The sequence below is a fragment of the Mastacembelus armatus genome, chromosome 17 (genome assembly GCF_900324485.2).
Source record: "Mastacembelus armatus chromosome 17, fMasArm1.2, whole genome shotgun sequence".
Classification (NCBI taxonomy): domain Eukaryota; kingdom Metazoa; phylum Chordata; class Actinopteri; order Synbranchiformes; family Mastacembelidae; genus Mastacembelus; species Mastacembelus armatus.
Genome location: NC_046649.1, coordinates 17,190,651 through 17,203,671, shown reverse-complemented (window position 1 = coordinate 17,203,671; position 13,021 = coordinate 17,190,651). Strand labels below are relative to the sequence as shown.

Sequence of the window (13,021 nt, the reverse complement as noted above, 5' to 3'; positions counted from 1 at the left end):
TACAAATATCACAGTGTAATAATGCTCACTTTTACTGAGTAAAAGTACCAAACTATTAGCAGCCAGATATAATTGAATTACCAAGTACTCAATATCACAGAAGTACTGAATGGCTCATCCCACTTGAATGTATTGATGCATTATTGTGTTCATCTCTTTAATGTTGCAGCTGGTGAAGGTGGAACTAATGTTACCTGACATATGTTTATACTTTCACCTACATGTACTTTCCAAACTGCAGGGCAGAGTAGTAAGTATGAAGTAGCAGAAAATGGAAATACTCCAGTAAAGCACAGATGCCTCAGAATTGTGCTTAGATACAGTACCTGAGTAAACTCACTCCCACAGAAACTCTGAGGAGGTGAGTTTATTATTTGAGTTGATGAAATGTCAGAAAATAGCAGGTGAGCTGCTAAACATAATGATTTCCATCAGTACAGACTGCAGATATTTAAAGATGCCCTCCAGACATGTTTTACTGTATGACATATAAGAGTACTCCGCTTCTTACATTAACTTCTTCTCCCTCCACATTGAATTAATATGCAAACGTTGTTCATTTGTCTTATAAGTGGGTCGTCAGTGCCAACTTGTAACGCCTGGGCCACTCACTGGTTAGTCCCCTTTCCTTTGCCTTTTTTTTTACTTTGTGCATCTGACAACACTGACCAACAAGTCCCACTTTAATATATGAATAACCAAGTCTTTGTGGCCATTTTGTAATTGTCCAGTATTGTGTTTTTGCTGTAGTTTTCGTGGATCTGTTTCTATATGTTTTGCGCCCCTTTATAGCAGTGTTGCATCTCCCTGTGGCCATATTGTATTGTTTTGTTATTTAGCCTCTCGTTGTTGTTGTTTTGTGTGTTGTAGTTTTGCATGTCTTTAGGGTCCTTTGCGTCTCTGTAGTTTGTGTATTTCTGTGTTTGTTCCCTCTTTATAGTCATTTAGTGTCTTTTTGTGGTCGTTTTGTGTATCTTAGTGGTCTTTTTTTTATCTCGTTCTTGATATTTGTGGTCGTTTTGCATCTCTTCATTGTGGCTTTGGGTCTCCCTGTGGTAATTTTATATTAATGTGTGTATCTTTGTATACACCTCATGTCCCTATGTAGCAGTTTCACATCTCTTTGTGGTCATTTAGTGTCATTTTTGTGTCTCTTTGCTGCTGTTTAACATATCACTGTAGTCATTCTATGTCTCTTAGTAGCCATTTTGTGTCTCTTCACTGTAGTTGACTCATTCTGTAATCCATTCATGATCAAACCTCATTACATCTAACAACCTTAAGAATACGTCTTTGAGCAAATTGACCTTCCTTGACTCTAAAGCTCTGATGACTTTATAAACAAGAAAAAGTGACCAATTCTTTTAACTACTACACACACAGGTGAGCAGGTGGGACTCAGGCCTTAATGTTAAATCTTAGATACATATTTTTTTAGCAGTTTTCAAATTTCCATGCAAATGATCACTTGAACACAACAGTTAATAATCCACTAGATGTCTCTGTTTGACTTCAAATTAAACTGGAGTGGCAGCACCAGCACCGCAGCCCTCGGCCTCAGAGCGCCCATCGCACTAAAACTGATCAACGGACTTATACCATGTCACTCTCCCAAGATAGTCACTGTATAGCTCTTTATCTGCCATATAGGCAGCTACACAAAAATTAGACACCAAACGCATATTTATCACAAGCAGCATGCATATTCATGGGCAGGTTGATGGAACTCGTGGAGGGATGCGTGTGAGTTCTCAGCACAGCGCTGAGTGCCGGAGCAGAAGGCGAATGTTAATTCAATTATACGGCAGCTGTTCCTTGGTGCCCATGGCCACTGTGTTTGCACTAGAACAGAAATCTTGTATTAAGTCCCTCGCCATAAAAGACCATTGCCAGGCATGAGAATGGGGACTGCCTGTAACCAAACGCCATCAACAGTATTTTAAAGAGCTTTTAATGCTTATTTTTAGTTCATTTGAGGAATTTGGTGCGACTGCAATGTATTCGCGTGCTGTGCTTTTTCTCTTTTTTCGTTATGGCTCACTGTTGATTTACAGAGCTTTTGTTTTTGGTCATTACTCTATTTGGTCAGACAGTCTGCTTAGAAGTAAAATGTGCAAATGAGTTTCTTTTGCTGTATTAAGTCAATAAAGGACAAACTCATTTACAGATACATCCTGTGCTGGATTCATAGCTGCACCTTTGCAAGTTAACATGTGTTTTCAGCATAAAACAACATGTATATCTGATACATGTGCAAATACAGTTTGTCCATGCATGCATGCAAGTGTGTGTTGGTATTTGTGCTCCACCCCACCTCCTGTCCCGAGCTCAGGCTGGGCTCCAGTAGCTACTACTTGATGAGGAAGAGAAGGAGGAGAAATGGGGGGTAGGAGGGTATGAAACCCTCCGCCAGCCTGTCCCTTCATTAGCCAGCTCCCTGAGACTCGCTCGGTGTGATTTAATCACACGGCCACTGGCGGGAACTGTTGCTCTGATGTTACCTGAACCTGCTAATCAGTTTGCTTTTCCTTCATCAAAAAGAAAACAACCACACCTGTGGGACGGGTGCGCTCAACTTCACATAAGATATGTACAATATATATACTTGCAAATATTGAGGCACTGCAACACAAACAAGTCTTAACTACTATCCTGCTAACACACTGATGGAGGTAGAGTTAGTGGTCTGATGGTGTCACGTTGAGGCTACAGTATGAGGAGCCTTTTGGGAATCCAGCCTCTAACCCTAGCCAGCACAGACAGCATGTTCTCACCACTTAAGTACACATGGACATATCATGCAGCATGTAAAGTAGAGTTTACATATCAAGCTGTTTAATAAAAATGAAACCCCATCTATCCACTGGAAAGAGCACAGAGCTCTATTTAGAGTGACTGATCGAGAGCCCAGAATCAAAGGGCCCTGTGGCACGAGCTGCTAGTGTGTCTGGGAATTGGCCCAACTCTTAAAGAGCCAAGCTTCCCTCATCTTGACTGGGGGCCGACCCCCAAATAGGAAGAATCTATTTCTGCTGGCAGCCAAGTGGTTCCTTTTCTGGAAGCCTGTCAGGTGAGGAGTGGAGGCTGCCAACTGTAATCCCCTCAGGTGGGCACAGGGGGCAGGGCAGACCCCCATCACGGCTGCAGCATTGTGACATAGAGCAGATGATGCAAGTCACAGAGGGCGCCGAGCTCCCTGAAGTCTGCAGAAAAAGATCTACAGTGCAAGTCCGATAATTCGGATAATACTTTTAGGGTAATTACTGATCGCACCATTGCTGCAATGAGACGTGACAGGAAATGCAAAATAATCAGGACTGTCTAACGACATGATAAAATTGATCAATGCTATGATTCCCTTTAATATTAAATTACCGTTTTAACTTTTGGTTTAAGCAACAAACCTTGGTTAACTTCTTACCTTATTAAGTATTTTTCTTCCAACAAACTCTATAAAAAGTGTTGCCTAAACCTCACTCCATTCAGTATAAATATATAATATAATATAATTCTAATATGATTTCAGGAACAAATTGGTTTGAACATATTCAGGTTTGACCTTTCTGGGTTCAAAAACCCTGTTGGCGTTTTGGGGAACTTGCAAGAGGGTCAACCCAGAAAGATACTTAATTAATGGATTTGGCCACGACAACAGGATTTCTTGGAGTAATTATAGATAAAATTACTAACTGAGTTTAACAGATTAACAAATAAAAAAATGTATCAGTCACCAGTTCAAGGACGTGGTAATGTTTAGTTTTTGTTCACTGTTTTACAAAGGCTCTCATTCAATATGGTGATTTTTCAAAAGTGTTTGTGCATTGTGCTATACAGATAGGTGTTTCTGTTATTTTGTCCACTGGAATGACAAGCCAAAATTTCTGCTGTGACAAAGAGTCTGTTGAGTCTTATTGGAGGTGTTTCATTTTTCTTTCATGGAAAACATCTGTCAGTGCAGTATGTTTAAAGGCGTTTTAAATGCAAATCAGTTTGTTTCCAGAATTTTCTAAATTCCGCTTTTTACTCATGAAATATTTCTTCTTCCAGGATATTGACGCTCATTTTTTGAACATGTTGATTTAAATTAAAAACAGCTGAAATCTTTTCTGAGGTTGAATTACCCTGAAGTGGTTTTATAAGATTTGATTTTTTTTTTTTTACAAATTAAATTTCCTGACACTGTTTGATGCACTTAAACTAAGCTATGTGGTGGGGGGGGGGGAATCACATATTAAAGCAGCAGCGTTGTTAACCCTGTAATCTTGTCCTCTGTATAATTTACTGATAATACTTTTTACTTCTAATATTTTTATTGTAGTGCTGTTGTATTAGGTTTATTGAACTACAGGATCTCACATTCTGAATACTTTTTTTTTCAATGCACAATAAAACAAGAAATTCACAGAAACCGGCCAGGGAGTAAGTTCATCAGTGTTTAAATGAACCTTTCCAAACATTTTAAAAGTGTATTTATCTGTGAATACTTATTCTCCATTGTTGTGCTGTGCTGCTATCCATCATATAGCATTTCAGTTTAAATCAAACTCAAAGCAATTTAACACTGCTACACAATGTTGCTTGTTCTTGCTAAAACTGGTTAAACACAGATGGCGTGGTGTCATGCTGAGATATTTCCAGCAACGTTACAGAGGGGTTTAATAGAGTGGAGAAGAAGGTGGAGTTATGCTGAACAGCCAGGGGTGAATTTACTTGTTACAGATTCATCTTCCTTTTTAACTGGAAAACAATGAACTACTGTGCACCAAGTCACAAAGACTAAAGGTTTTAATGCTAACAGCCTCCAGTCTCCTATATAGGAAAAGTACGACCTTTAAGAAACAGGGGATAGACAGTCCTGGTAAATACAGTAATACATGTACTCCTGGCAGCAGCTTACATGCATGTCAGAGATGTAATTTTTGTTCTTGTATTTTATAGGCATTCACGTAATACTATAAAAAAGATTTTTAAAAATGTCCAACAATAAGCTGCAATTTCAGAGTTTAGTTTTTTAATGTCTCTTGGGCTGAATAAAGAAGTGAAGATGATGATGATAAGACTAACAAGGTGACTGAGGTTAGGTTGGTAAAGAAATATGAAATATATATATATGATGGCTGTGCTGAAATACATGAGACGTGTCCACTGAATGAATGCAGTAATTCTGCATTGTAAAAAGGCAAAACTGATGTTCACAGTTTCTGATGAATGACAGGTTGTTTCTTCATGCAAAATAGATTTGGAATTTTAAATGGAATTAAATTGCTTTAGTATTATTGTGAAAGGAAGGACAGGAAGTCAGTAAATTGAATTGTAAGCAGGATAATAGAGAACATATTGAACTGTAGGTCAGTCTGACTTTATCATCTAATGCACCAAGAAAGCAAACAGGTGTATTTTCTAAAATCTCAACTCTCTTTTAACATGAAGAGGAACTCCACAGGCTATAGGAGCAGGAATACTTAACTACTCTTTAAAAAAAAAAAAAAAAAAAAGTGTGTGAATACTCACACTGGTTATGAATGAGAAGTGGTTTCAAACAGCACGGTGACAGGGAATTGAGGATAGTTGATGAGCAGAGAGGGAGAAAGAAGCCACATCAACACCAAGAGTGTCGATTAAGTGAGAAAACGACATTACGGCACTGTCAATCATTCCAGCTCCATACTTTAAAAAAAAATAAAAAATCCAGCACTTCTTGTGACAAATGTGTAAAATTTGGCAACTCAGTCAAATCACATGCCAGATTAATAATAAAAAAAAAAAAAAAGCTTTTTACTTCTGAGGTACTTCTCCATGTAGCAGTACCTGCACAAATGTCAATCATGTGAGAAGCTTCAGGGGCCTCAGTGGTTATTATAGTCAGACATGTTTTACTGTGGGGTAAATGGAGTTTATCATACATTTCATATAATACTTACATAAAACTATAGATGTGAATCTTACTTAACTATATCTGACACGTTTTTATTTATCTTATCACTTTCTGGGTATGGAAGTGTCACGTTCTACCACAACAGATTGTCACAGCCACTTTGAACGTGTGCGAACAGATTGTACTTTGAAAAAGAAACGGGCGCCTCCAGCAATGTCTGCATCCCATTCTCTGTCTGAAAACAGGACTAACATCTTTACATTATACATTTTCAAAAACATATCCATTATTCATATCCCCATATTTTAATACCATTAGCACTTCTATGCCACCCACCTAAATACCTGTGTGTTTCTTATCAAAGGAGCAGTGACAGTCTGAGTTACTTTGTTTGTGTGTTAGGAGATGAGCTGGGAGTAAGCATTGCAGTGGTGGACCATCACACAAAATTAAATTAAATCTGTGAGCTGATTATATTACTGTATGCTATAAAATCTTGGATCCAGACACAAATGGGCACAGGAGAAACTTCACTTTTACCTCTCACCGGAGTGTTTGTGTTGATAGACAACAAAGACGCACACTCACAGTGTTGCACCTGTGTGGGTGGGAGGTGTGGCCACTCAGCAGCTGAGTGGGGCAGCATATGGAGTTTCTAATTGGGTAGAACAGCACAGCTGGAGGACACCAGTCCAGGACCTGGCCTCTGGTAATCAGTCCCACAATCCTCAGCTCTCCTCTGCACTTCTACGATGCTGCATGTGAGCCTTTGGTGAGTGAGGGATGTTGGACGTCTTCTCAGAACTCACCGCAGCATAAAACTTGTCCATTAGGAGAGTTGTGCAGCTTGTTTTCCCATTTGAATCATATTTACAGCACGAGTCTGGTTATTGACAACATGCATCAATTTTCTCATTTTGCTCAGTTACACCGGCTTATTCTGTGTTACAGGCGAGGATTTGATCAGAAAAACAAGTGACACAAATGTGATATGTTGTGAAAGTAATTTCAGATACTTGTACTCTTACCTAGGAATTTCCATTTTATGCTACTTTATACTTCTAAGGGAAAGTTATAGGGAAAGTTTGTACTTTTTACTCCACTTCATTAATCTCACAGCTTTGGCTGACAATTCATAATTCATCTAAATCATCTTGATTATAAAAATATATATGTTTGTAAATTACACTATAAAATATTAGTAAAGCTCCTACTTAGCTACAGTTAATTGTGCTCCTACATTAATGCATCAAGAACTACTGAATAAAATACTGCAGTATATATTGTAATACTCTAAAATGTGGTCAGTTTAGTGTTTTATGAGTGCTTTGATACTTTAAGTAAATGTTTCTAACAGTTATGTAGTTTTACATAAGTGAGATCTTCACTGTGGGAAGAAAAAGTAAATAAGATAATAAATCAACATCATTACTAGAAGATGGAGTTGCTGTCTGCTTTGTATTTATGGTTGAAACATGTTTATGTATTAATTTTTGTAGAGATTTGAGACGTTTTCTTGGATAAACAAAGCAAATAGAAAAAAATGAATGATTATAATGTGATTCCAGTCTAAGTATGTACAGTTGAGATGCTGCCGGAGCAAAAAGCTAGAGATAATGGAAGCATCTCATCATATAGAGGTTTATGGTTGAAGAAGAAGAATATGAAATAACTGAACAGCAGCAAACACTATTTATTTATCAGGTTATAATGTATGAACAAGTGCTGAAATTACTTGTATTTGGGACTATTTCAACCCTTCATTCATATTTTGGCTTAATTATGTGAACATGACCCTAAGTGTAAAGCAATGAAAAATAAATAGTGAGATGTTATGTAGAAACTAAAGTAGCAGACTTTATTACAGAGTCAATGTCAGGATTTTTAAAAATACATGCTCAGACTTTGGAGTTCACAGGCTTTTACAAAAAAAAAAAAAAGGACTTTAAGAAGTAACCCTGAAGACCTGGACTCATGTATCCCCGCATTATTACCATCTTCTCAACCACTTCACCGTGCACTCATCATCCAGACACAAACTCCTTTTAACTGCTGACATCAATTGAGAAACGCTTGCAACTCAGCGTGCGATCAGTGGCGCCTTCATTTGCAGCTCTACACCACGCACCGTGCCTATAAAAGCTGATAATGTGATAATTAAAAGAGCTGACAGGCAAGAACTGTCAGCAAGACACCCTGATTTACCAACCTCTGCTATTTGTTATACCTCTCAAATTACAATACTTCCACCCTTGAAGTATGGCACATAAAATATCAATTGAAATAGTTAAGTAGGTTAGCACTGCTGCGGGAAAAAAAGTGGAATATTGATCTTTCCCCAAAAAACATTGTGGAATCAGATTCAGACCTGAAACAAGGATTTCTAGCAGACAAAAGATCACTGCCATGTCTCTCTCTCTCTTTCTCTCTCAACCACACCATGATTTATTACCTGAAAAGACAAGAGAACTAATTAGTGGAGTAATTAATTAATATAAATTTGCATATTTGCATTTGCAATTAGTGCAGTCAACTGATTAGTCTGAGATGGGGAGTTTGACTCATCAGATGCCGTTGTGTGTGTGTGCGCATGTTTGTGTGTGTGTGTGTATTTGTATATGTGTGTGTGTGTTCTGTGTGTGCTGGACCAGAACGATCAGCAGACCAGCTGAGGCATTTTGGGGGGGGAAGGCAGTGATGAAGGGACTGTCATTTTTTTTTTTTTCTTTTACTATAATTTTTTTTTTTTATTATTTTTCATGTGTCCGTGTGTGTACTTTTGGTTGTGTTCACGTACAGTGCTGGGGCTTTGTCTCACACACATTAGGTTAAGTGCGTACACATTCACCGGTGTGGAAATGCTGTGCTTGTCACTGTAGAACCTGCTCCTTCACCTTTGTGCGGGCGTTCATGCTCTGAACGTACAACATGCTGCGGCACTGTGCTGCCAGGGCCGTATTGCTGATCGATGTCTTGTAATGTCCAATATAGAGAGATTGATAAGTCGCTTTAATTGATTCTCCTTGCAACAAGGTCATTCACAGGCATACGTTTGTGTGTGTGTTCCACATAACTGAGGAGTGCATATACCCATATCAAGTGCCAGCTGTGCCCCAGTCTGGAATTGGCAGCGTGCCACTGGGCCTTTTCCGTTGGGTGTACTTAATGTCTACGGTCCTGAGGTACCAGCACTGTGCACACCCCTCTGGTATGCTCACACCATCCTGTGCGTGGAAGGCGCCTGCTGGAATGTCTTAACCTATGTTATATAGAGCTGCAATGATTAGTTGATTAATCGATTAGTCAGTCAACAGAAAATGAATCGGTAAATATTTAATAATTAATTCGGCGTTAAAAGTCGTGTTAGGGTTCGGCTTCTCTGATGTGAGCACTTACTGGTCTCATAGCTTTGGAAACTAAACATCTTTGGGTTTTTTCCCTGTTTTATATTTTCTAGAGCAGACGATGAATTGATCAGTCAATTGAAGACTGATTGATAGTAACAGTGACAATTAGCTGGTAATAATTTAGTCTGTCAACACTGTTATATTGGTAAAATGATCATTAGTTACTACTTACTTGCTGGTTCAGCATAATAATACTTATAATACTGCAGCATAAACCAATTTGTAAATATGTTTAACCTATAGAAACCCAAGTGCTCTAAATTAAACAAGATGATATCTGTTTGTAGCTGCTTCCTCAACGCCCGAGTGTTTTTTTCTTTATCAGCAGGAGAACAGGATTTGCCAGAGCCTTCAGAAACAGTTGCAAATCACAGATTGGAGAAAACAAATGATATGATATGAAATTACTACAGTTAAGATTTGGTTTGGTTTAAGGACAGACATGACTTTAAGATTCAAAGACCAAGAGTTGGGTTAAAATACAAGCCGAGTTAGAAAACACTAAGACAGTGAGTGCTACTCCTTTACTTCACCTGAAAATATACACCACACCACTGGAGGAGGCAGTGGGAGAAGTAAATAACTGTATGGGCATTGCATAAAAAAGTAATTGACAATTAAAATGTACTGTCCTCGATTGTGATGTCACTTCAGTTGTTTGGGCTCCACAGTTCTCTAACACCCTGGTAGAGTTAGAACCCACACCTATAAAACACAGAAAGCCACAGCAGCAGTTAAGATCATTTAAAAGAAATTCCAGTAAAAATAGTAAAGGTCACTAAATATGGAGCTAATTGAATAATGGTTAATATGTTTTGAGCTGTTAAAAGGGGCCCCATGGGTCTCCAGGACTTCACACAGAACATTAGGGTTAACAGACTGGAGTAAACTGCATCTCAGTATAATTAAACCCTCCTGGTCCAAACATGTCTTTTTGTTTTCCTCATTTGAAGCTGCTTGTTAGAAATGCATCTTTATTGCTTCACTTTAATATATGTTAATCAAGACTGAAGCTTTTCATGTGTTTTAACTGTACATGTCCTGTTTTACATCTTTAGATACAACAGCCTATGAATTTAATTTACTATGAAAACTAAACTCTGGGCCACAGTTCATGGTCAGAGTTCACAAAGGGCGGAGACTAATCATGGAGAAGCAACAAACTCCCACAAACCTGAGGTCTAGTCCACCCAGACCCCATGTTCTTTAAAATCCTGACCTCAGACATTTGTCTCTGTCTTTTCACTTGTTGAGACTGTCTGCAAACTCGCACATGCCTCGTTTTTTCCAGGCAAAAAGACATGAATTCATCTGTCTTACACAGGAAGATGCAGATATTAGTTGTTATCCCTCTCCGGTCTGTGTTTCTGACGGTAAACGTGGGCCTCCCGGTGCCCATTACCGGAGCTGCCAGATGATCGGTACGGAATGGAGGTCCCACGGGACAGGGAACACGTGGTCTCTGCTGCCACAAGACGTCAGCGGCAGATGGCATGGGTACCCGCTGTTGGCATGAGTGTCATTCCTCAAAGAGAGAGGGAAGGAGAAGAGAGAGAGAGAGAGAGGGGAGAGAGGCAAGGAAGAGCAGAACACAGCGAGGCGGTGAAAAGAGGGTGCGCATGTTTAAGCCTTTTCCTTTAATTTGGCCGTTTGGAAGAGAAGAAGCTGCAGCGCCGACTGAAGGGAGATACTGGGGATCATGCAAACTGCACGCTGACCTGAGGTTAGTATTAACACTCTCCTACAGCTCAGTGCTCTGCTGACTCTACATAGGCTTTGAATCACAGTTTAACGCACGTTTACAATGGATGTTTGCTTTGACCTTTGATTAAAAATAAATGTCGAAATCGAATATTAGGGTATAAAATCACTGTTACAACATAATATTCAACAAAAGGCTTCCGCCAAGCTTCTTTTTCACAAGTCAAACTGACAGTGGCCCTGATTGCCAATTTGTTGTTGTTCTTCCTCTTGGGAGGATTCATTCACAAGGTAATTAACTAACAGCCTTCAGGAGACGTCGGTGTGTGTTCTGCACTTAGTTTATGTTGTTGTTTTGATTTTACAGGAAATATGTTGACACTGCCATTCGAGGAACCTCATACCATGTGTGAGCCGCGGTTTGGTGCCAATTATCCCCGTGAAAGCTTACCTGAGAGCCTGGAGCAGGAGCGACAGCACAACCCAGACAGGTCCAACTCAGACATGAGGGAGGTCGAGGACGACATCTCTGACAGAGAGGAGGATGAAAGAGAGGACGACCAGGATGAGAACGGGGTTCCTAAAAAGCGAGGCCCCCGGAAAAAGAAGCCCGTGAAGGAACAGATGGACAGGGCCAAAATGCGGCGCCAGGAAGCCAACGCCCGAGAACGGAGTCGGATGCACGGCTTGAACGCCGCGCTGGAGAGCCTGCGCAAAGTTGTGCCGTGCTACTCCAAAACTCAGAAACTGTCCAAGATTGAGACCCTCAGACTGGCTAAAAATTACATCTGGGCCCTATCAGAGACTCTAAGCGCAGGGAAGAGACCGGACCTCCTCGCTTTCGTACAGACTTTGTGCAAAGGATTATCGCAGCCCACAACCAACTTGGTGGCGGGTTGTTTGCAGCTGAACGCGAGAAATTTCCTCACAGATCACAACGGGGAGGTCATGTTCTCTGGCAGATCGCCCTACGAAGCCATGTACTCGTACCCTGGCTCAGACATGAACACGCCCCCCGGCCACAGCGGCAGTAGCTTGGAGAACAGCGCCAAACCCTTCCGACACTACAGCTACAGCAGCGCCTACGAGCCCTACTACGAGAACCCGTCCCCCGAGAGCGGGAGCCCGCGTTTCGACGGCCAGCTGAGCCCCCCGATGAACTTTAACGGGATTTTCTCCCTAAAACACGACGATCCTCCAGACTACGGCAAAAGCAGCCACTATGGCATGCGCTACTGCGGTGCGCCGGGGCGCACGCCTCTTGCGCACAACTCCATGTACCGAGTCTCCCCAGAGGCCCGTTTCCCCTACGATCTGCACGTCCGCAGCCAGTCCTTCCAAGCACAAGGGGAAGTTAATGGTTCTTTCCACAATTAATCAATAAGCTGGACAAAGTTCAAGTTTCAGAAGCGATGCAGTTTCCCAACCGCAGATGTCGAGAGTGAAAAGAAACGGACTCCAGACACGCTGATGCACTGCACAAATGCCCATTTTAACAAGTCACTTTGCGTTAAGTGTTCAGTCAGATTTTTCTTTGAAACACGGTGAAACTCTACAAATTCGATATGACAATTTCATGTGTTCTCAATTCTCGTCATAGAAAATGTTTCTGGATGTGAGGCAGGAAAAAAGAAGAACGTTTTTGCTTTGGACACAAATGAAATGACCTCAGTTTGAAAGCAGATCTTCGGATTCGATCAAATTAAACATTTATTGGCTCATCGCCACAAATTTGTTTCCAGTAGAAAAACCACAAAACCCAGATGCAGAACAATTTGTTAAAGATGCAGGTTTGAAGAAAACAGTTACAGTGTAATGATATGGGTTAGATAACACTAATAGAGTGGACAATAAATTTGCAGTCGTTAAAATGATTTCCGTGGCGAAATAAAATCAGCTAAATGAAACAACAGGGGAAGAAGAATCTAAAGAGGGTTCACTTCATCAGGGAAGTTTGCTGAAACATGATTGGAGTTCAGAGATTCAGTCTGTTAGCAATAAAGGTTAATTGAGCTATGCAAGTCAGCCAAATGCAATC

At 40.3% G+C, this 13,021-nt stretch overlaps 1 protein-coding gene across 1 annotated transcript; it reads left to right on the top strand.

Annotated features, from left to right (window-relative positions):
- Positions 1-11,329: 11,329 nt before the first annotated feature.
- On the top strand, positions 11,330-12,360 carry neurod6b (neuronal differentiation 6b). Its single transcript, XM_026314138.1, has one exon. The coding sequence runs from the start codon at positions 11,356-11,358 to the stop codon at positions 12,358-12,360; it is 1,005 nt and encodes a 334-aa protein (XP_026169923.1). The 5' UTR covers positions 11,330-11,355.
- The last annotated feature ends 661 nt before the right edge of the window (positions 12,361-13,021 follow it).

Coding starts and splice junctions, on each gene's coding strand:
- neurod6b (XM_026314138.1), top strand. CDS start 11,356: ATGTTGACACTGCCATTCGAGGAACCTCATACCATGTGTGAGCCGCGG.